This window comes from Sturnus vulgaris, chromosome 11, assembly GCF_052056855.1.
Source record: "Sturnus vulgaris isolate bStuVul1 chromosome 11, bStuVul1.hap1, whole genome shotgun sequence".
NCBI classification, from domain to species: Eukaryota; Metazoa; Chordata; class Aves; order Passeriformes; family Sturnidae; genus Sturnus; species Sturnus vulgaris.
Genome location: NC_142253.1, coordinates 8981334 through 9004400, shown reverse-complemented (window position 1 = coordinate 9004400; position 23067 = coordinate 8981334). Strand labels below are relative to the sequence as shown.

The window sequence follows — 23067 nt, the reverse complement described above, 5'->3', positions numbered from 1 at the left end:
GCCCTTGCCCAGCCGGCTCCGGTGTTCCTGGCTCCTCTCCCAAGCTGGCCCTGGCCCGGTGCTGGTACCCCCCAGGAACATTAGTGACTCTCAAAAAAATAGATCCATTCTGAGCCAGGCAGGATGGGGCATGGCACAGTTCATGCCAGCCCTGGTGGGGCATAGTATGGCTGTGTGCCTGGATGTGTGTGTGACAGTCCCCCTGAGCTGCTCAGGTGGGCAGTGCATGTCATCCCAGAGGACTTTCAGACCCGACTACCCCAGATGACCCTGATTCCTCGTGTTGTCCCCGGAAAGCACCACCATGCCAGTGCGGGAGGGTGCATCCTGGACTGCACGGTCGTGCTAGAGCCAGGAGAGGACAGGCACCAGCCACCCTGCACCCCATGCCATACCCTGCACCCTACCGCAGTGCCATCTCCGTGTTCCACCAGGCAGACCCCGTGGTTGCCCATGGACCTCTTGGTGCTTGCTTTCCTCCTGGGTAAGCATTGGTCTCGGGGGCACACTGCATACCCACAATGCTGGGATCTGTGGTGGTTCAGGGATCCCAGTTTGGGTGGAGGGTGCTGGGCAGCGATGCTCCCTGCCTGGCAGCGGCCATAGCCTGACTTCCACAAAACCCAGCGGGGAATCCAGGCTGCACTAAGCCCTGTTGGGATTAGCAAGCGCCTGACCTGGCTCCCGACTCCCTCCGGCACTTCTCGGCACCCTGGGGCTCTCCGGGCCCCCAGGAGAACGGGCAGCCCAGCCCCCCACTCACTCTGCTCCCTGCCCCTGGTCACGAGGCCGCGGCACTGCTGCCAGCGCCTTTCCGGATCATGGAGCTTCGTGCTGCATCAGTGGGTCGGGATGCAGGGATGGGACGGGATGGGACAGCTGGGGGTGGGGTGGGTGCATGGGGGAGCGGGGGGGTGCCCAAGCACCCCAGCACAGCCCCCAGCCCGTGCCCTCATGCTCTCTGCAGTGGGGGGACTGGTGGCAGGGGACTGGCAGGAGCCTGACCTGAGCCACGGCTGTGCCCGCGGCAGCTGCTACCCAGCCACTGGGAACCTGCTGGTGGGGCGAGCCACCCGCCTGAGTGCCACTTCCACCTGTGGGCTGGACGGGCCCCAGGAGTACTGCATCGTCAGTCACCTCCAGGTGAGCTCACCCAGCCCCAGAACGGCTCTGGTATAGACCCAGAGAGCCAGGCATCAGTGCAGCCTCCAGTCACTCATCCCTGATGGTGCCACTCCCTGGCACAGGACTCAGAGAAATGTTTCACCTGTGACTCACGTGACCCGTCCCTGCCTGAGAGCCACCGCATTGAGAATGTCATCTACCTGAACAGCCCTCGTGACCAACGGACCTGGTGGCAGTCAGAGAATGGTGAGGCCAGGGTGACAAGTGGGGTTGCCCCATATGCATGTGCTGTGGGGCTGCGTGGCCATTGGGGTGTTCCCTAGCCTCAACCATCTCTGTCTCTCTCTGTCTCCCAGGTGTGGAGCATGTCAGCATCCGCCTGGACCTGGAAGGCGAGTTCCACTTCACCCACCTCATCATGAAGTTTAAAGTGGGTCCTGGCACATGGATGCCTGGGATGGGATGGAATGGGATGGGACAAGATGGATCCAGAAGGGCTGTGGGTCTGGCCCCCAACCCATCTGGGTGTCCTGCAGACCTTCCGCCCCGCGGCCATGCTGGTGGAGCGCTCAGCCGACTTTGGGCGCACCTGGAAGGTGTATCGCTATTTTGCCTACAACTGCTCCAAGCTCTTCCCTGGAGTCCCCACCCACCTCTTGGGGCATGTGAATGAGGTGCTATGTGACCAGCGCTACTCTGAGATCGAGCCCTCCAGCCATGGGGAGGTGCGTAGGGATAGGGTGGTGCAGAGCAGGGCCAGAGGTCTGGGTGGAATAGGATCACCCATTCCTTCCTTGTCACAGGTCATCTTCAAGGTGCTGGACCCCTCCATCCCCGTAGCAGATCCCTACAGCCCAGAAATCCAGGGTACGTGGCCGGGGGTATTGGGGATGTGGGCCTGGCTGGCATCAGGGCAGGTGGTAACAGTGACACACCTCCAGACCTGCTTCGTGTCACCAACCTGCGGGTAAACCTCACCAAGCTGCACACGCTGGGGGACAACCTGCTGGACTCACGGCGGGAGGTGCTGCAAAAGTACTACTACGCTGTGGATGAACTGGTGCTGCGTGGGAGCTGCTTCTGCCATGGCCACGCTGCCCACTGTGCCCCAGCACCGGGTGCCCCGACACCCTCTGTTCCTGGCATGGTAAGGCGCACTCACCCACCAGCACAGCACGGTGCCCCGTGGCACCTGGCAGCCACACTGAGCTGGGTGCTCCACCCAGATCCACGGGCGCTGTGTCTGTGAGCACCACACGCAGGGGCTGAACTGCGAGCGCTGTGAGGACTTCTACCAAGACCTGCCCTGGCGCCCGGCCAAGGGCTCCAGCACCAACGCCTGTCGCCGTGAGTGCCCCTGCTGGCACCAGCTCCTGGCACAGTGATCCTGGTGCCAGAGCTGTCAGGCTGTGCTGTGCCAGGGGTTTTGGGGTGCTGTACAGTGGGATGTGGTTTGGTGGTGACTGGCATCGTGCAGACTGGCTGGGGGTGTTTGGGGTGCTGCAGGCTGTACTTTGGGGAGGTTTGGGGTTGTGGTGCTGCATATCAGAGTAAGGGGAATGCAGACAGGGGAGGTTTGGCACTGGGGGTGCTGCCTGCAATGGTGCCACATACCATGCCACGGTGCTGTCCCTGCAGGCTGTGATTGCAACGAGCACTCACGGCGGTGCCACTTTGACATGGCTGTGTTCCTGGCCACGGGGAACACCAGTGGAGGTGTGTGTGATGACTGCCAGCACAACACCATGGGCCGCCACTGCCACCTCTGCAAGCCCTTCTACTACCGGCACCCTCGCTCTGACATCCGGTCCCCCACTGCCTGTGCCCGTGAGTGTTCTGGGACTCCAGCCCCATGGCTTGTCCCAGTCCTATGGCTCCCAGTGCCACCTGCCCCAGCCCCACAGCTCCTGGTGCCAGCAGCCAGAACTCCTCATGATCCTCTCTCTTGGCAGCGTGCGATTGTGACCCGGCAGGCTCACTGGATGGGGGTGCCTGTGATGGGCACACGGACATGGCGCTGGGCATGATTGCAGGGCAGTGCCGCTGCAAGGAGAATGTGGCTGGTCCCCGCTGTGACCGCTGCCGGCACGGAGCCTATGGCCTCAGCCATGGCGACCCACAGGGCTGCCAGCGTGAGCTGGGAGCCAGGGAGGGCGTGGGAGAAAGGATGGGGATGGGGGGATGATGGAGCGGTAGGGATGAAGGGATGAAGTTGGAGAGATGAGGAATGATGGAAGAATGGGGTTGGGATGGATGAGGATGGAGGTAGAGGTATGGTGATGGAGGGATGAGGATGGAAAGATCTGGGATAGAGAGATGGGGATGGAAGGATGCAAGACAGAGGGATATGTCATAATTGTATGAGAATGAATGGCGGGATGGTGATGGAGGGATGGTGATGGAAGGGATGAAGATGGATGGATATGGGATGGGGAAGGAGTGCCATGAAGCATATGGGCTGTGGTCCCACTGGCAGCCCCTCACATGTGCATGTGTGGGGGCAGCATGCAGGTGTGACCCACGGGGTACGGTGGCGAGCAGCTCCCCGTGTGACCCCATCAGTGGGGACTGCTACTGCAAACGCTTTGTGGCTGGGCGCTCCTGCAGCGAGTGTGTGGTGAGTGCCCCAGCCTGCCCCACACCATGCCTGTGGGCCTGACTGTCCCCAACCCCATGGCAACCCCCAGGGCTAGGTTGGGCCACATCCGCCCTACATGTCCCCTCCTCACTGCAGCCCGAGTTCTGGGGTCTGAGCTACGACTTGGGGGGCTGCCGGCCCTGCGCCTGTGACTTCGGGGGAGCCTACAACAACCGGTGGGGCACAGCACAGCACCTGAAGGGGCAGGGGTGAAGGCGAGAGTGGGAACAGGGCTGGGAGTCACACATGGGGGGAGGGAGGGATGGGGACAAGGCTGGGACGATATGGGAGCTGGGGTGGAGGGAGAAAGAGAGGGATATCTATCCTCAGAGATAGAGGGTTGGGGACAGAGATGGAAGTAGGGATGGATGAAGACACAAACAGAAGGACAGATGAAGGGACAGGATGGTCACCCCCAGGTGCTCCATGGAGGATGGGGCATGTCCCTGCCGTCCCCACATCATGGGGCGGCAGTGTGACCAGGTACAACCCGGCTTCTTCTGTGCCCCCCTCGACTACTACACCTATGAGGCTGAGCAGGCCGCCGGCTATGGCCCCAGCCACCCTCAGCTCCCGGTGAGTCTCCTTGGGGATCCCTGTGCTTGTGCATGGCTGTTACTGTGCACCATGCTCCATGCATAGCTGCTGCTGTGCTCTATGCATGGCTGTACCCTGTCCTGCATGTGGCTGTTACCACGTCCTGTGCATGGCTGTCCTTGTGCACGGCTGTCCCTGTGCATGGCACCATCCCCGTCCCTGCAGGGTGCCATTCGGGCAGAGGTGCCCCAGGACTGCCTGGAGTATGACACCAGGGAGCCAGCAGGGCGGAAGGGACGCTCACGGCATCAATCCCGTGCTCCCCAGCCCCCTGTCCCCTCGCGCCGCAGCCGCCAGCAGCCCCCCAAGGTGAGCCCTGGGGTGGTAGGAGAGGGCACAGTGAGGCACTGCAGGGCAGAAGTGGCTGGGGGTAGAGCCAGGGCCCAAACTGTGCCGGTGCCCTGCCCAGCTGGATGTGGAGGAGGTGGTGCGGGACAGTGCCGGGCGCATGGTGACGTGGACAGGCTCGGGGTTCGCCCGGGTGCGGGACGGGGCTGGCCTGACCTTCCGCGTGGACAACGTGCCCTACCCCATGGACTACGAGCTGCTGCTACGCTATGAGCCCGAGGTGAGCACGGCCACAACCATGGCCACGGCATGTATGGCACAGCACAGCCCTGACACTGCCTTGCCTGTCACCACAGTCAGCCGAGGACTGGGAGGCCGTGGTCAGTGTCAGCTCCCGGGTGCTGCCCACCAGCTCTCGCTGTGGGAACCTTCTGCCCTCAGAACAGATGTACCGTGAGAGTCTGCCCCACAGCCAGAGGTGCAATGGGATGGGCTGCAGTGGGCTGAGGATGGGAACAAGGGAGGTGGTTGGGTCCTCCTGCTGTCCTTTTGCTGTCTCTATGGCCCTACTGTGCCTATGCCCCAACACCTGACTCTGTACAGGTATGTTTTGCTGTCCCGGCCCTTCTGCTTCGAGCCCAGCACCCCTTACGAGGTGACCATGCGGCTTCAGCGGGCCGGTGTCACTCAGCGCCACCCTGGTGCCTTCATCCTCATCGACTCGGTGAGAGGGGTCCCACTGCACCTTGTGCCTGAGGCTTGGCAGGGGTGGGATCATGGGCAGGGACAGGGAACCACAGGCTGGAGTGGGAAGTGACCCCACTGTGGTGATGTGTGTTGGGATGGAGATGGGGATGAGATGAGGATGGGGATGGAAATGGAATGGAGATGGAAATGGGGAAGGAAAAGGAGAAGTAGATGTTGATGGGGAAGGGGATATCAATGAAACTGGGGATTTAGCTGGAGTTGGCATAGGGATGTCAGTATGGAAGGGGATAAGGAAGCTTCTGGGGATGGAAATTTATATGGGAGTATCAATGGGGTTGGCATAGGGATGTCAGTATGGAAGGGGATAAGGAAGCTTTTGGGAATGGCAATTTATGTGGATATCAATGGCATTGGAGATGTCAGTGGAACTGGGGCTATTGATGGAGCTGGGGTAATTGACCCAGCAGCATTGGGACTGTCTTGGAGCACATGGATCCAGCCTAGTGGTAGGTCCCACAGTGGAATCTGGCTATGCCCCCTAGTCCCATCTCCTCTTCCCTTCTCACAGTTGGTGCTCCTGCCGCGGGTGTCAGAGTTGCCAGGGTTCCATGGGGCAGAGGCAGCAGAACGCCAGGAGGAGCTGGAGCGGTACCAGTGCCTGGAGGTGTTTCGCATGGCTCCCCCTCATCCCCTGGCCGAGGCCTGTGCCCGCCTGGTCTGCAGTGTCTCAGCCTTGATGCACGGTGGAGCACTGCGTGAGTGGGGAGTGGGCAGGGATGGAGCCCTACCCGGGGCAGTGGGTCAAGATATGCCCGTGCCCATAGCATGGTGGGCAGGGCAGCAGTGGCAGGGTGTGGGCAGGTGGGGGGCAGGCATGGGCAGATGTGGGCAGGTGCAGACAAGGCAGCCCTGGCCCCATGCTGGTCCTGCTCCTGCAGCCTGCCAGTGCGACCCACAGGGCTCCCGCAGCAGCGAGTGCCAGGTACAGGGTGGGCAGTGTGAGTGCAAGCCCCATGTCATCGGCCGACGCTGTGACCACTGTGCCCCAGGCAGCTATGGCTTCGGGCCCCTGGGATGCAGCCGTGAGTAGTGGCATCTTCATCTGCCAGGAGTCACTGTCTCTCCTGTCTGTCTGTCCAGCCCTCAGTGCCCTCTTCACTGCCCTGTTCACTTGTCTGTCTGTCTGTGTATGTGTCCATCTCAGCCTTGCTGTCCTGCAGCCCATGGGTTCAGTCACTGCTATCCATCCATCCATCCATCCATCCATCCATCCATCCATCCATCCATCCATCCACCCATCCACCCATCCACCCACATGAGCCCCCTGTGAGCGTTGTGCTGTCCTGCACTCACTCATCTGTCTGTCCACCCATATTCTTGTGGATCTACGTGTCCACATGAGCCCTTCTGTGCCACAGCCTGTGGAGTGAGCATGTTCTGGACGCTGGTCCCCTGCCATCTATCTGTCTGTCCATCTCTGTGTCTCTGCATCCATGTGGCTAACCTGAGCTGTGCTGCTCTGCAGCCTGCAACTGCTCCCCAGAGGGCTCGGTGTCCCAGCTGTGCGACCAGGTGAGCGGGCAGTGCCGGTGCCAGCCCGGAGCCGTGGGCCGGCAGTGTGACCAGTGCCAGCCCGGCCACTGGGGCTTCCCTGCCTGCCGGCCCTGCCAGTGCAACGGGCATGCCGAGGAGTGCGACCCCCGGACGGGCACCTGCTTGCGCTGCCGCGACCATACGAGCGGACGGCATTGTGAGAGGTGAGCCAGGTCCAAGAGGAGGGGGTGGCATGGCGTGGCTGGTGAGGGATGGGATAGATACAGTGAGGTAGGACAGGATGAGATATGAAGGTATGAAATATGTTGGAGTGGTGGGATGGGTTGAGATGGAGTCGCACGGATATTATGGGATGGGGTAGAATGGGATGGCATGGTGTGGGATGGGATAGATATAATGGGATGGGATGGGATGGGATGGGATGGGATGGGATGGGATGGGATGGGATGGGATGGGATGGGATGGGATGGGATGGGATGGGATGGGATGGGATGGGATGAGATGCATAGAGTTGGTTAGGATAGGGTGAGATGTGATGGGGTGGGATGCGATGGAATGAGATGGGATGGTGAATGGTATCTGATGGATGGGAGGGACCCACTGGGTCCCCCCTCTTTCTTTCAGGTGCCAAGATGGTTACTATGGGAACCCCGTGCTGGGCTCAGGGCAGCAGTGCCGGCCCTGCCCCTGCCCTGGATACCCTGGCACACGGCATTACCACGGCACTGCCTGCCATGCTGATGACGAGACACACCACATCGTCTGCCTCTGTGCCCCTGGATATGCGGGTGAGGAGCAGAGCAGGCACAGTGCAGCAGGGATCCCCTGCCTTGGGGCTGCAGGACCCCAGCACCTATAGCCCCCCTCTCTGCAGGGCCCCGGTGTGACCGCTGCTCCCCTGGTTACTTTGGGGCTCCGGAGATGGAGGGGGGGGAGTGCCGGCCCTGCCAGTGCAACAACAACATCGACGCCAGCGACCCAGAGGGCTGTGACCCCCGTACAGGACAGTGCCTGCGCTGCCTGTACCACACTGCTGGGCCACACTGTGCCTACTGTCAGCCTGGCTACTATGGCAATGCCCTGCAGCGCAGCTGCCGGCGTGAGTGGGACAGGGGGCTCTGCAGGGCTGGGGCTGCACGGAGGCTTGGGATGGAGGGGTTGAAGTGATGCAAGGGCTCAAGGCAGGGATGAGGTGTGGGTTGATTTGGGTTGGGTCGGGGAGAATTTTGGGGTTTTGTGAGGCTAGGGTTCAGAGCCAGGAGAGGTTTGGGGCTGTTAGAAGGTCTATGGGACTGTGCCTGGGTTGGGGCTGGGCAGAGGACAGGGTTCGAGGTTGGTGGAGGTGTTGGGATCAAGGGTGTCAGGGCTATGCAGGAGTTTGAGGCCAGGCAGACTGGGGAGCACTGGGGTCAGGCAGATTTGGGCTGCTGGTGCCAGCAGCACACTGCCTGGGCAGCGGGTATGGGCTGAGCCCCACATGGCCACCCACCCTCTTGCAGGCTGTGTCTGTGACCCACGGGGTACACTGGCCTCCCACTGCACCAATGGCACCTGCGATTGTGACCATGGCACAGGAGCCTGTGCCTGCCGGCCCAATGTCGTGGGCAAGAACTGTGATCGCTGCTCACCCCACTTCTGGAACCTGGGGGGGCCAAGGGGCTGTGAGCCCTGTGGCTGCCACCCCACACACGCCCTGCACCCTGCCTGTGACACAGTGAGTCACACACCCTGGCACCCTGATACAGCTCCACTGCCCTCCTGGGGCCCAGTGAGCTGCACAGTGAGCATGGCACTGTTGCTGCAGGTGACAGGGCAGTGCCAGTGCCGGCCTGGCTTTGGGGGTCGTGTCTGTTCCCAGTGTCAGGAGCACCACTGGGGAAACCCTGAGCAGGAGTGCCGAGGTAGGAGCACATCCCAGGGACTGGGAGAGCAGGGGCTCTGGGGACAGGGGATGTGGTGGGACTCTGGGTGCATGGTGAGACTCTAGGGAAATGGGGGCCCTGGGGACATGGTGGGAGACTCTGAACATGGGGCACTAAGGAGACAGTGGGACACTGCGGACACAAGGGACTCAGGAGATCTTGGGAATGTGGTGGGGTACTGTGGGCATGGTGGATCTTGGGGGAACAGTGGGATGCTGGGGACATGGTGGAACACTGAGGACATGGTATGTCTCTGGGGACATGCAGGACTCAGGGGACCCAGAGTACTTGATGGAACTGTGGGGACAATAGAAGATGCTTGGGATAGATTGGATTCTGGAGACACAGGGGAATATGGTGGGATGTTGGGACATGATGGCAATCTGGGGGCATGGGGCTCCATGGGAAGGCTGGGACACGCCACCAACTGTCTCTGCAGCCTGTGAGTGTGATCCGCTGGGTGCTGAGAGCCCACAGTGCGAGCAGGACAACGGGCAATGCCGGTGCCGGCTGGGATTCGGGGGGCTGCGCTGTGATCGCTGCCAGCGGGGCTACCAGGAGCCCTTCCCCCACTGCTCACCCTGCCACCCTTGCTTTGGGCGCTGGGACCTGGCCGTGGGCAGCCTGCAGGAAGGGCTGCAGCGCCTCGGGGCACAGGTGCAGGCACTGAGGGAGGGGGGATCTGCACTCCCACTCAGCCCCCGTCGCCTGCGGGAGCTGGAGGAGACTCTGGGGCATGTGAAACGGCTGCTAGCAGACGGGGACAGCCCTGTTGGTCCCCTCCTTGATGGACTGCTCAAGCAGCAGCTGGGTGGCACCAGGCAAGTGTACATGTAGCGCTGGGGTGGAGGGACCCCCTCTTGTTCCCCCCAAAAGTTTGAAGCTCCCCTCTCTACCCAAAGGTTGGAGCTGGACAACTTCTGGAAGCACCTCCAAGAGTTGGAGCAACGTCTAGACCAGCTGGCGCATGCAGGTATGCAGCACCATGACCGGCTAGCTGAGCTGAGCCACGAGCTGGGAGGTCTCAACCGAACTGCCTCCCACCTTCAAACCCTCCTCAGCACTGTAACGGCAGCTGGCTTCAGCGGTAAGAGCAACGAGCAAGGTTTGGGTTTGGTGGCAGCCATGCTGGCCAAACCCTGACACCTGCACCTGCAGAGTCTTACCGCAGCATCCTGGCATCGATGGAGGCCTCACGGCAGGCGGAGGTGGTGGCCAATGGCACAGCTGGTGAGCTTCGTAGGGCGCAGATGACGCAACGGGAGACGGAGCGAGTGCTGCGGCAGCGGGGCGACACTTTCCGCCGTGGCACAGCTGCAGCCCGGAAATCCTTGCGGGAGGCACAGAAACGGGTGATGGGACTCAACATTACCAGGATCAATGAGAAGGTGAGAGCAGGACTGGCAGAAGTGGCGCAGGCATCACCTCCCATGCAGTGTTGAGCTGCCATTGCCATTGGCATCATCACAGATTTGTGGGGCACCTGGAGACTGGAGCTGCGAGCACGCGTCTTGTGGAGGAGCCTTGTGCCGAGACAGTGCAGGGACAAGGCATTGCGGTGGCATTGGGTGTGCAGGGGCACTGCCTATCTCAGCTCGAGCCCTGAGCAGTGCCCAAAATGCCTCACAGCACCTGGAGGTGGCATTAGGGCAGCTGGGTGTTGTGGCACAGAAGGTAGGGGTGGTTGCTCCATGGCACTTTCTGGAGTCCACTTGTGTCGCCTTTGCATGTCCTGTTTGTGCCTTTTCCATGCCACCTTGCACGACTCCCTTCTATGTCCTGTTTTTTCCTTTTCTATGCCTCCATACATGTCAGCTCTGTACATGTCTCTTATGCCCAGAGATGCCCTTTGTGTCAACAGTGTGTGTGCCCTCTTGGGCCCCTGCTGTACCCTCTGTCTCCTTGCACCCCCCTTGCATGCTCCTTTACAGGCTCACATATTTTCCCCGAATACCCCCTGCTCAACCCGAATACCCCCTCCCACGGCTGCTCTGTGCCCCCTGCTCAGCCAGATGCTCCTCAGATGCAGGAGGTGCAGGAGCTGGCACGGGGGGCACGCAGCCGGGCAGAGGAGGCGCTGGAGCGCTCTCAGGCTGCCCACAGCCGTGCAGAGAAGGCGACGGCCCAGCTGCGGGACTTTATCCGCCGAATCAAGGCCTTCCTGGCAGGTAGGGCCAGCACTGGGTGGGCACATGGCCATGGCAGGACTCAGTGAGCCCATCCTGTTCCTTTGTCCCCGCAGAGGAGGGAGCTGACCCAGGCAGCATCGAGCTGGTGGCCCGGCAGGTGCTGAACATCTCCCTGCCCAGCAGCCCTGAACAGATCCAGCAGCTGCTGTGGGAGATGCAGGAGAGCATCAGCCAGCTAGAAGGGGTGGACGCAGTTCTCAACAGCACAGCGGAGGGGCTGGCTGTGGCACAAGATCTGCTGGCACAGGGACAGGAGGCCAGGCAAGTGGTGGGGGGCATGCTGGAGCAGGCAGGGGATATGGTTATTCCCCCTGCACTGGCAGGGACTGGAGCTGCCTGTGCTGCTGCAGGGACCGAGCAGAAGGCATAAGGGATGAGATGGTGGGGACACAGCAGGCACTGGAGGTGGCACGGACACAGGCAATGACAGCAAGGAGCACCCTGCAGAGTGCCAGGGTTGACATCCAGGTGGCTGAGAACAGAGCCAAGGAGGTGAGGGGCATGGGCTGGGGGAGTGGAGCCGGTACCACTGGGACTAATGGGATCAGTGCTGTGGAGAGCAAGACTGATACCTTGGGCACATTATGGGTAGGGAGGCTGGCGCTGGGGAAATGTAGCTGGCATTGAACACGTGCTAGGGCAGTGGGGCTGGCACCATGGGCATGGTGGTTGCTGTGCCTGCTGCAACTGGTGTCCATACCTGCCAGGCGGAGCGCAGTCTGCGGGCGCTGGACAGGAAGGAGTCACAGGCACAGAGGAGGCTGCAGGAACTGGCACAGAACATCACTGCCCTGCAGGAGAGCAGCCAGGATGCTCGTCATTTGGCCCAGCAAGCCAAGGACGGGGCACAGCGTGCCACCACCACCTCGGGGATGCTTAGCCAGGTGAGCTCCATCCCTGTCTGGTTATGCACAGCACCAAGCAGATACCGGGTGCTGTGGGTGCTCAGCCTCACCATGCCTTCTTGCTGCCAGGACCTGGCACAGGTAACACAGCGTTATGTGGTGCTGAAGAACCGGGTGGGCTTGCTGGACAGGGTGTCTGGTGGGGCCCTGCAGCGTGTGTCGCAGCTGATGGCAGAGGCCAAACACCTCCTGGATAAGGCCAGCAACAACAAGAAGAAGCTGGAAGGTGAGGGGGAGCACATGGTGGGGTAACATTTCCTGCCACCTCCCCATACATCTCCCTGTGTCCCCCTGGGCCCGTCCTACCGGGTGTCCCGATGGTGTTATGGGTGGGAGGCTGCACTGTGACCATATTGCCTGTCCCACAGACCTGGAGCAGCGTTTTGGGGCCAATGAACGGACGATGGCGGCAAAGGTGACACGACTGCAGGCTTTGGAGCAGCAGGTCACCGGACTGTTGCAGGAGATCCGGGAGAGGGCCAACGCTTATGCCACCTGCTAGGGACCACTGGCGGGACCGGGGGCCGGTTGTGCCGCCCCGCAGGTCCACAAACCCGGGAGTCCCGTCCACTCTGCAGGTGCCTTTAGTGCGGGCGCACCTGCAAATAAAGCCCTAAACTGTGTGTGCCTGTGTCCGATGACTTCTGCCTAGCCTGCTCCTGCCTCCTCCCGCCTCTCTCGCCCGGCCCGCTCCCCCGCTCCTGCCGGGATCCGCCCCGCGCTTTCCGCGCAGCCCCGAGCGCTGCGCCCGCCGCCAGTTCGGAGGGGCCGGGAGGGACCGGGAAGGGGACAGGGAAGGGATTGGGAACGGGAACGAGAAGGGGAACTATTGGCTTAGGAGACGGGACGAGACGGGACCTTCGGGCACCTGCTGAGCGCCCCCTTTGCGTGCCCTTTGCGCCCCTTTCCGTCCCGTCTCGCCCCGTCGCGCCCCGCGATGCGGAGCCCGGCGAAGCAGAGCCCTGCCGTCCTCCTGCTGCTGCCGCTGCTGGCCGGTGAGTCCGCGCCCCGCGCCGCAGCGGGGCCGGTGGGCGCCAGGGTCCGGCCCGGCCCCGCCGTCCTGTTTCCGGGCGGTCGCGGAAGGGGCCCCGGGCGCGCCCCGGCCCCGGCTCCCCCCCCGCCCCGCAGCGCCCTCAGCCTCCCGCCGCTCCGCAGGGCTGGGGGTGGCCCTGGCCCCCGATTCTCCCCAGGGCTGTGCCCGCGGCAGCTGCTACCCTGCTACCGGGGACTTGCTAGTGGGACGAGCAGCCCGCCTAAGTGCCACCTCCACCTGCGGGCTGCGCCGGCCCCAGCCCTACTGCATCGTCAGCCACCTCCAGGTGAGTGGGACGGGGCTGGGTGACTGGACAAGGATGAGGGACACGGGACAAGTTGGGGACACATATCGTTGAGCCTTCCAACTCGCAGGAGGAGAAAAAGTGCTTCATCTGCGACTCGCGGCGGCCCTACGATGCCCGCACCAATACCAACAGCCACCGCATCGAGAATGTGGTCACCAGCTTTGCCCCCCGTCCCAAGAAAGCCTGGTGGCAGTCGGAGAACGGTGAGTAGTGGGTGGGGGTGGTGGGGCATCCTGTCCTGTCCCGGGGGGGCTCTCCTTCCCTTCCTCCCACACTGAGGAAGTGTGACTCAGCCTGTGGCCGCGGCCGCGCCCCTGGACCACTGCCGGGTGGGGAGGACGAGTCCCCGGGACCTTGAGTGGATGCTTCCACGTGTCACACTTGTCATCCCCAGGTGTGGAGCACGTCAGCATCCAGCTGGACCTGGAGGCCGAGTTCCACTTCACCCATCTCATCATGACCTTCAAGGTGGGTCCCAGCGTGTGGGTAGCCAGGCTGGGACGGGACAGGATGGAACATGCCCTCCGGGACTGTGGGACTAGTCCCTATCCCACCTGGGTGTCTCGCAGACCTTCCGCCCCGCGGCCATGCTGGTGGAGCGCTCAGCCGACTTTGGGCACACCTGGAAGGTGTATCGCTACTTCGCCTACGACTGTGCTGCCTCTTTTCCCCACATCCCCCATGGGCCCCCACGCCGCATTGATGATGTTGTCTGCGAGTCCCGCTACTCTGACATCGAACCCTCCACTGAGGGGGAGGTGAGGCCCTAGTAGTGTCCCAGGAGAGTCAGGGGATCCCCTGCACTGCTCTCGTCACCTTACTGTCCCTTCCAGGTCATCTACCGGGTGCTGGACCCTGCCATCCCCATCCGAGACCCCTACAGCCCTGCTATCCAAAGTGAGTTGCCAGCCATTTGGGCTCCTGCTTGGCTGCTCTATTTTGGGTGTAGCTATTTTGGCTGCTCTCTCCCTCTGGGCCCTACACAGGGGTCAGGACCTGATCCAGCCTACGGGGTTTTGGGCCCCTCTGCACCCTGCCCTTTGAGAGCAGCTAAAGGTCAGGCTGCATTGGGTTAAATGGAGGAGGATGGCTGTGCCACAGCTGAGTCCAACACCAGCTGTGGTTCGAGATGGGGAGTCAGGCTGGGCACAGGACACAATGGGTTAACCAAGGCTAAATTTAGACTGGGAGCAGGAGGGGAGGAATCTGCAGGGCAGGGCTGCTGGGAAACTGCAGTTCTGGGGAAGCCATCCAGGCTGCGCCCACCAGGCACAGGCATCTTCTGGGCACAGCCCCCAATGGTGATTGCCTCGAGACATGTCAAGGTGCCGTGCCAAGGGTGTTGTTCTTCCCTGGTGGGGTCCCAGTCTGCCTCTGCTGTGGGAGTGCAGAGCCCAGCCCACTCACAGCCAGACTGTGCACAGCTACTTGTGTAGAAGCTGAACCCCCACAGCTACATACAGCCCAGCTTGGCCACGTGCAACCACGTGCCTGTGAGCCAAACCGTGCATAGCCCTGGGCCAATACTGTGTGATACAGAAAACCACAACAGACCAGCCTGTTGGATGCCCCATGCCATGCATAGCCCATCTCAGCCATAGCCAACAGAGCAGAGCCATGCCCAGCTCCACTGAACGACCCACAGCCTCCTGTGCCATGCACAGTCCAGACCAAATGTGCCTGGCAGAGGTGTGCACAGGCACCCTATGCCAACAGGGGTCTCTCCTTGTCCTAGACCTGTTGCGTGTCACCAACCTGCGGGTGAACCTCACCAAGCTGCACACGCTGGGAGACAACCTGCTGGACTCACGGCGGGAGATCCAGGAGAAGTACTACTACGCGCTCTACGAGCTGGTGATGCGTGGGAACTGCTTCTGCTACGGGCACGCTTCTGAGTGCGCCCCGCTCAGCGGGGCCCCTGCCACCACCAATGGCATGGTAGGGCAAGCCAGGCCTGTGTGCCCTGCTGGAGCTGGGTAGCTGTGCTGCCTAGTCCCGCAGCCCCTCACCATGGCATCCTGGCAGGTGCACGGGCGCTGTGTCTGCAAACACCACACGCAGGGACTGAACTGTGAGCGCTGTGAGGACTTCTACCAAGACCTGCCCTGGCGCCCGGCCAAGGGCTCCAGCACCAACGCCTGTCGCCGTGAGTGCCCCTGCTGGCACCAGCTCCTGGCACAGTGATCCTGGTGCCAGAGCTGTCAGGCTGTGCTGTGCCAGGGGTTTTGGGGTGCTGTACAGTGGGATGTGGTTTGGTGGTGACTGGCATCGTGCAGACTGGCTGGGGGTGTTTGGGGTGCTGCAGGCTGTACTTTGGGGAGGTTTGGGGTTGTGGTGCTGCATATCAGAGTAAGGGGAATGCAGACAGCACTGGGGGTGCCGCCTGCCAGGTGTGGGCTGTGGTGCCACATGCCATGCCACGGTGCTGTCCCTGCAGGCTGTGATTGCAACGAGCACTCACGGCGGTGCCACTTTGACATGGCTGTGTTCCTGTCCACGGGGAACACCAGTGGAGGTGTGTGTGATGACTGCCAGCACAACACCATGGGCCGTCGCTGTCACCTCTGCAAGCCCTTCTACTACAAGGACCCCACCAAGGACCTGCGGGACCCCACGGTGTGCCGAGGTCAGTGTGGGACAGGCTTTGCAAGGTGGGTGATTTGTTGGCCACAGTGCTGACCCTGCCTGTCTCCCCAGCCTGTGACTGTGACCCTGAGGGTTCCCTGGATGGCGGGCTATGCGACAGTGCTGATGACCCAGCCAGAGGCCTGATTGCGGGGCAGTGCCGCTGCAAGGAGCATGTGGCTGGTCCCCGCTGCGACCGCTGCAAACCCGGCTTCTTCGGCCTCAGCACCGACAACCCGCAAGGCTGCCGGAGTAGGTACCAGGGTGGCACCTACCAGGGTGAGGCATGTGGTTTGGCATTGCTGGAAACTGCTGGCTCTCCATGCAGGGTGCCAATGTGACCCCCGTGGCACAGTGGCTGATGGCAGCCGGTGTGACCCTATCAGTGGGGAGTGCTTCTGCAAGCGGCTGGTGACCGGACGCAGCTGCAACCAGTGCCTGGTGAGTGGGGCTGTGCCATGGCCTATGCACAGTGCTCAGGACTATAGTGCACAGCTGGCTGCTCTCTAACACCCTTGCCCTCTGCAGCCTGAGCACTGGGGACTGAGCCACGACCTCCCAGGCTGCCGGCCCTGTGACTGTGATGTGGGAGGTGCTCGCAACAACCTGTGAGTCTTTGTGAGGATGCAGAGGGCAAGGGGTACCCCTCCTGGAATCAGGCTGATGGTGCTGCTGGGGTATCAGGTGTGCCATGGGGACAGGGCAGTGCCAGTGCCGCAGCCATGTGATAGGACGACAGTGTGAGCAGGTGGAGGCCGGTTTCTACCGCATCAACCTGGATCATTATACCTATGAGGCAGAGGATGCACGGCTGCATCAGGTAAGGAATGGAGGTGTCCCTGAGGAGGACATCAGGCAGAGCAGGGCAGTGGGTGCCCCTTTTGCAGGGTCCCCAGACCAGCAGGCAGTGGTCTGTCTCCCTTCTCAGGGTAGACCAGTGCCTTCTGGCCAAGGTAATTTTTAGGGTCCCATCTCACAACACCTGTTTGCACCAGGGCTCAGTGGTGGAGCGTGAGCCCCCCCCAGACCGTCCAGGTTCCTGGACAGGGACAGGCTTTGCCCGCATGTTGGAAGGTGGCTGGTTGGAGTTTCATGTGAATGACGTGCCTTTCTCCACTGAGTATGATGTGGTCATCCGCTATGAGCCCCAGGTGAGCACCAGATGGTGAAACCATCAGTGTGATATATTGCCAGATTGGGAGGTAGTGGTGGGGATTTCCAGATGGTGAGGCTTTTTGACACTGATCTTTCTCGGCTGCTAGCACCCAGAGACCTGGCAGGAGGTGGGGCTGAAGGTGCTGCGCCCCAGCCCTGTCTCTGCCAGCAGCCCTTGTGGAAACACCATCCCTGCCGATGACCAGCTCTCCACCAGCCTTCCCTCCGGTGCAAGGTAAGCAACTCAGTAGGATTGGGCTGTGCTAGGGCTCACTGGAAGCACATTGCTGCCCTTGCTCTGTTTTGCCCCCATACAGGTACGTGGTGCTGTCCCAGCCCATCTGTCTGGAGCAGGGTGTCTCCTACACGCTCCGCCTAGAACTGGGCTGTGCTGCTGCTCGTCCGGATCCCACTGCCAGTGTGCTCATTGATTCGGTGAGGGGCAGACGGGCAGTGGGATGGGGGACAGCAACCCTTCAGGGGGATAGGATGCAGCCATAGGGAACACAAGGAGAGAGGGACATGAATCCCACCGACTTTGCCCCGCAGCTGGTGCTCCTGCCCCGTTACTCCTCACTGGAGATGTTCATTGCCGGTGACCCCAGCTCCATGGAGCGCCGAGAGACCTTTGAGCGGTACCACTGTTCCCAGCCCTTCCACGCTGCAGGGCCCTCACCTGTCGTTGAGCCTTGCTCCAGCCTCCTGCACAGCCTCTCAGCCATCCTGCATGATGGGGCACTGCGTGAGTACAGCCCCACACCCTGTCCTGCACCCTGTCCCACAGCAGCTGACACTGACCCTGCTCTCTGCCTACAGCCTGCCTCTGCGATCCCCAGGGTTCACTCAGTGCCGAGTGCCAGCCCCAGGGTGGGCAGTGCCAGTGCAAACCCAATGTCATGGGACGGCGCTGTCACCGCTGTTTTCCGGGAACCTTTGGCTTTGGGCCCGGCGGCTGCCGACGTGAGTGCCAGTGGGAGGGGAGCCTGGGCATCCCAGGGCTGGGGGCGTGGGAAAGGGATATTCTCTAAGCTTGGGGGCAGACACTGTAGATGCTGTACTTTCCAGCATGCCAGTGCAGCCGTGAGGGTTCAGTGAGCACCATCTGCGACAGTACCACAGGGCAGTGTCCCTGCCGTGAGGGCACCCATGGCCCACGTTGTGACCGCTGCCAGCCCGGCCACTGGGGCTTCCCTGTCTGCCGGCCCTGCCAGTGCAATGGGCACGCTGAGAACTGTGACCCTCGGACTGGCAGCTGCCTGCGCTGCCGTGACCACACGGATGGTGAAAGGTGCCAGAGGTAGGTGGGGTACATATCCAGACTGGGGCAGGGTGCTGCCAGCCCTGGCTGCTGCTGATCTCCTGCCTGCAGGTGTGCAGCTGGACACTTTGGGAACCCAGCACTTGGCTCCGGGCAGCACTGCCGGCCCTGCCCCTGTCCTGAGGGGCCCAGCACCCCCCGCCACTTCGCTGCCTCCTGCTACCAAGACAGCCGCTCCCAACAGGTCGTCTGCCACTGCAGCCCTGGCTACACAGGTGGGTACCTGCCACGGCACACTCAGTGCCTTCTGGGGTGCCCTGTCCCCAGGCACTGCCCAGTGCTCTGTGTCAGCAGGTTCCCGCTGCGATGAGTGTGCCCCTGGATACTATGGGGACCCTCTGCAGGGCGGGCGCTGCCTGCCCTGCCAGTGCCATGATAACATCGATGTGACGGACCCAGAGGCGTGTGACCGGCGCACAGGACAGTGCCTGCGCTGCCTCTACAACACAGCAGGGCCCCACTGTGCTGAGTGCCAGCCCGGCTTCTATGGAGATGCCACACGACATAGCTGCAGGCGTGAGTACCCACTGCCATGCCAAGACAGACTTGCCTCCAGGGCCCAACATGTCCTTGGTGCCCATGTGCACCCATGGCTGCCCCTGCGTGTGCACAGTGCTGTGGAGTCCCTGCAGCCCTGCCCTAGAACAGGGTTTTCTCCTCTGCTCACGCCCAGCACTGTGGCCCAGTACCTGTCCCCATGTCCAACTTATTCCATCCCATCTACATCCTATTCTCATGCTCATTCTTGTCCCCATTGCCATCCCATCCCCACTGCCATCTATCTGTCTCCATCCTGTCCTTATTCCAGCTCAGTCCTGACCCTGGTCCCATCTCTATCCCATCCCCACCAGCAGTCCTCATGCTGCTCCCACTCTACCTCCATCCAGTCCCCACCCCATCCTTGCCCAATCTCTGTCTCCATCTTGCTTCCACCCTCATCCATCATCATCCTACTCCTGCTCTGTCCCCGTCAGAACTCCCATCCCATCTCCATCCCAATCTCATCCTCATCCTTGTCCTTATTCCCTCATCTCTATCTCTGCTCAGTGCCTCTTGGTTCCAGGTTGCTCCTGCAACCCCCTGGGCACTGACCCCAGCACCTGTGGGCCCCAGCAGTGCCACTGTGACAGGCACAGTGGGCAGTGCCACTGCCTGCCCCATGTGGAGGGCCAGAGCTGTGACCGCTGCAGCCCCAACTTCTGGAACCTGGCCAGTGGGAAAGGCTGCCAGCCTTGCGCCTGCCACCCCCAGCACTCCCTGACACCCACCTGCAACCAGGTGAGACACGACAGGGACAGGGGTTAGGGGGATGGGACGGGACTGAGGGTGTGCTACAGCAGTACCAGCCTCGACCATGCCATGTCTGTCAGTTCACAGGGCAGTGCTCCTGCCGGCCAGGCTTTGGGGGCCAGACTTGCACCGACTGTCAGGAGCACCACTGGGGTGACCCGCGGCAGCAATGCCGAGGTGAGAGCCAGTGCCGGCTGAGGGACCACAGTGGGCCCTATGGTGCCCTGATACTACTCTCCTTGCAGCCTGTGACTGTGACCCCCGTGGCATAGCCAGTGCCCAGTGCCACCGTAGCAGCGGCCACTGTGACTGCCGGCCTGGCATCTCTGGAGTCCGCTGTGACCAGTGTGCCCGGGGCTTTGCTGGTACCTTCCCTGCCTGCCAGCCCTGCCACCCCTGCTTTGGGGACTGGGACCGTGTGGTGCAGGATCTGGCCGCCCGTACTCGAGCACTGGCACAGCGGGCCAACCTCCTGCAGCACACTGGGGCTGCTGGCGCCTTCGAGGGCACCTTCCGGCAGCTGGAGGAGAACCTTGCCACTGTACGTGATGTGGTGGCCACCCACAACACCACTGCTGCTACCGCTGCCCATTTGACACACACCATGGAGGGGCTGCGGTGAGCACTTGTCACAGGGCATGGCTCCCGGGGTAGCCGTGGGGGCAGCTTTTCACACCCTTCCTTTGCAGGCAGCAGATCGAGGAGGCAACTGAGAGGCTGACGCGGGTGGAAGGGGAGCTGACGGCTGCTCAGGATGCCAACTTCAATGCCAGCCATGTGCTGAACACTGTGGACCGGGGCGCCCGCGCCCTCAACCACAGCCTACAGGACTTGGAACAACGGCTACATACCCTCAAGACCTCCAATTTCCTTGGTGAGCCACACCACAGAGCCAGGCCAGGGTGGTCAAGTGCCTGATGGCCAGGGGTCTGACAGTGTCCCTGCCCTCCTAGGCGCCTATGACAGCATTCGTCAGTCCTATGAGGAGTCGCAGGAGGCCGAGCGCCAGGCGGACGCCTCCACCCGTGCTGTGCCCAGCCCTGTCAGCATCTCGGCAGCCACTCGTCACCGCACTGAGCAGCTCCTGGCCAGCCAGCGGGATGACTTCAATCGCCACAATGCAGCCAGCCGGCGGGCACTGATGGACCTGGCAGCAAGGGCACAGGCGCTGAGCCTCCAGCCGCTCAATGAGAAGGTGGGACATAAGGAAGGAACTGGGGGAATGACACCCAGAGCTGCTCTGATCCCATGCTGCCTTGCAGGTGTGCGGTGTGGTGGGTGATGTGCCCTGTGCCGAGAGCCCTTGTGGGGGCGCTGGGTGCCGGGATGAGGATGGGGGACGACGCTGTGGCGGTCTGAGCTGTGGTGGAGCTGTGTCCAAGGCTGACAGTGCTCTGGACCGGGCACGCCATGCCCAGGAGGAGCTGCGTCAAGCTGACAGAGACATGATCCAGCTCTCCCAAAAGGTGTGTGGCAGCTGGTGGGATCTGGTGGCACAGCCACGCTCTGCAGCCATTGGACCTGGCACCAAGTGTCTCTGCCCATGCTCAGGTGGCAGAGGCCAAGGGGAAGGCAAATGAAGCCCGGCTGCAAGCGCAGGCAGCCCTGGACAAGGCAAACCAGACCAGGGCCCGTGTGGAGAGCTCCAACAAGGAGCTGAGGGAGCTAATCAGCCATGTCAAGACCTTCCTGAGCCGTGAGTGCCAGCATGCCAGGAGGGCTGGCGACCCCTGCCCAGGGCTTTGTGGCTCTGCACCTGCACCACACTGCACTGACCCCCCCCCACTGCATGTCCCGATACTGCATGTGGATTGTGCCACCCCTGCCCCATGCTGCACTGCATGGTCCCTGCTCTGCCCCAACCATCCTCTGCCCTCCAGCCATCTCTGCCCCCACTGCCCTGTCCTATGTTCCTTGCACTTTGGTCTGCCTGCCCCCTCCAACCCGGCATGCTGTAGGAGGGAACACACCGACTGCTTCCACCTGCAGAGGAGGGGGCTGATCCTGAGAGCATTGAAGTGGTAGCCAGTCGGGTACTGGAGCTGTCACTCCCCGCTGCACCGGACCAGATTCAGCGCCTGGCTGAGGAGATCAAGACACGGGTGCGCAGCCTGGCCAGCGTGGATGCCATCCTGGAGCAGACAGCTGGTGATGTGCATAAGGCTGGGCAGCTGCTGCAGGATGCCCAGCGGGCCAGGTGAGCCCAGGGACATGAAGATGCAATCCCTCCAGGGACCCCCAGCCCAGGCTGTGCTGAGGTCTTGCTGTCTGGCTGCAGGTCACGGGCAGAGGGAGTGCGGGGCACAGCCGAGGCAGTACGGCAGGCGCTGGAGGAGGCACGGCAAGCCCAGGCCATGGCCGAGCAGGCACTACAGCAAGCTGCTGGTGACATCCAGCACAGTGAGAGAGCCCTTAGCATGGTAAGAGCCCCATCCCTACGGCCATGGGACCCCATCCCCACCATGCCACACCAAACCAAACCATGCCATTGATCTCCAGATGCAGACCCAGACAGGAAGTGCAGAGCAGCAGTTGGCAGGTGCCATGGAGCAGATTGGGCTCCTGGACAGGCAGATTGATGCCCTGAAGGTGAAACGTGCAAACAACAGCCTGGCAGCCACACGTGCCCAGGAGGCAGCCAGCACTGCGCAGGACCGGGCCGGCGAGGCCAAGCAGGTGGGTGATTAGGAGGCACCAGTGTGGCAGCAGGGGTCCATGACGATCCCACTGACCAGCCCCGCTGCCCAGCAGATGCTGGAGGGGCGACTTCGGGACCGGTACCGGACAGCACAGGAGCTGGTGGAGCACCGGGCACAGGGCGCACAGCAGGCAGGCAATCGGGCACAGCAGTTGCGGGAGGAGGCCGCAGGGCTGCTGCAGGACGCCCAGGGCAAGCTGCAGCGGCTGCGAGGTGAGGCCGAGGGGGAATGCTGGGGCGGTGGTGGGGGGCAGTGGTGGGCGGCCAGGCTGACTCATGTTCCTCCTGTCCCTGCAGCACTGGAGGAGGAGTACGAGCGGAATGAGCGGGTGCTGGATGCCAAAGCAGCCCAGCTGGGTGGGCTGGAGGCCAGAATGAGGGAGGTGCTGGCCACCATCAACCAGCAGGTCCAGATCTACAACACCTGCCAGTGATCCCCCAGAGGGGTCTGGACCCTCCTTAAGCACCCAGCCTCCTGTCGCCCAGCCTCCGCCTGTCCCCGCAGCGATAGGCAAGGTGGGGGCTGCAGGGTACCCCCGTGTGAATAAAGTTACAGAGCAAGACCGCCTCACCTCCGCCCCGTGCAGTGGGCCGTCTGCCCCAGGGGCCCACAGCGGCTTCTCCAAGGGTGGGAGCTGGCCGCTACCGGGTGTGGGGCACAGCGGGGCTTGGGGTCGGGCGGTGGGGTGGGAATCGGCAGCGGGGCCTGGGGGCG

The 23067-nt window shown here is 62.3% G+C and overlaps 2 protein-coding genes across 2 annotated transcripts; both read left to right on the top strand.

Annotated features, from left to right (window-relative positions):
* The first annotated feature begins 109 nt into the window (after positions 1-109).
* On the top strand, positions 110-12549 carry LOC106850894 (laminin subunit beta-2-like). Its single transcript, XM_014872557.2, has 34 exons — positions 110-484; positions 968-1143; positions 1248-1371; positions 1482-1555; positions 1662-1850; positions 1929-1992; positions 2067-2272; positions 2352-2472; positions 2764-2952; positions 3078-3257; positions 3630-3742; positions 3860-3939; positions 4183-4339; positions 4526-4669; positions 4770-4928; positions 5005-5126; positions 5252-5372; positions 5925-6111; positions 6295-6438; positions 6882-7113; positions 7535-7698; positions 7785-8009; positions 8410-8624; positions 8715-8811; positions 9272-9653; positions 9735-9919; positions 9991-10220; positions 10303-10506; positions 10856-11000; positions 11075-11282; positions 11372-11513; positions 11729-11905; positions 11996-12152; positions 12295-12549. Exons 1-34 carry the CDS (start codon positions 265-267, stop codon positions 12426-12428), a joined length of 5667 nt encoding a protein of 1888 aa, XP_014728043.2. The 5' UTR covers positions 110-264; the 3' UTR covers positions 12429-12549.
* A 291-nt stretch (positions 12550-12840) lies between these two features.
* On the top strand, positions 12841-22913 carry LAMB2 (laminin subunit beta 2). The gene is made up of 33 exons (XM_014871474.2): positions 12841-12921; positions 13082-13245; positions 13334-13469; positions 13661-13734; positions 13836-14024; positions 14100-14163; positions 15002-15204; positions 15292-15412; positions 15704-15892; positions 15964-16143; positions 16220-16332; positions 16420-16499; positions 16576-16711; positions 16887-17042; positions 17154-17281; positions 17364-17481; positions 17596-17788; positions 17863-18006; positions 18112-18343; positions 18416-18579; positions 18659-18880; positions 19428-19642; positions 19735-19831; positions 19900-20272; positions 20344-20528; positions 20608-20849; positions 20917-21120; positions 21206-21350; positions 21644-21851; positions 21933-22074; positions 22154-22330; positions 22406-22565; positions 22650-22913. The coding sequence occupies exons 1-33, from the start codon at positions 12864-12866 to the stop codon at positions 22784-22786; spliced, it is 5349 nt and encodes a 1782-aa protein (XP_014726960.2). The 5' UTR covers positions 12841-12863; the 3' UTR covers positions 22787-22913.
* Positions 22914-23067: the final 154 nt, after the last annotated feature.

Coding starts and splice junctions, on each gene's coding strand:
- LOC106850894 (XM_014872557.2), top strand. CDS start 265: ATGACCCTGATTCCTCGTGTTGTCCCCGGAAAGCACCACCATGCCAGT. Junction 1,993..2,066: donor CTACAGCCCAGAAATCCAGG/GTACGTGGCCGG, acceptor ACACACCTCCAG/ACCTGCTTCGTGTCACCAAC. Junction 11,283..11,371: donor GCACAGGGACAGGAGGCCAG/GCAAGTGGTGGG, acceptor GTGCTGCTGCAG/GGACCGAGCAGAAGGCATAA.
- LAMB2 (XM_014871474.2), top strand. CDS start 12,864: ATGCGGAGCCCGGCGAAGCAGAGCCCTGCCGTCCTCCTGCTGCTGCCG. Junction 15,413..15,703: donor CAGCACCAACGCCTGTCGCC/GTGAGTGCCCCT, acceptor CTGTCCCTGCAG/GCTGTGATTGCAACGAGCAC. Junction 18,007..18,111: donor TGGGCCCGGCGGCTGCCGAC/GTGAGTGCCAGT, acceptor TGTACTTTCCAG/CATGCCAGTGCAGCCGTGAG.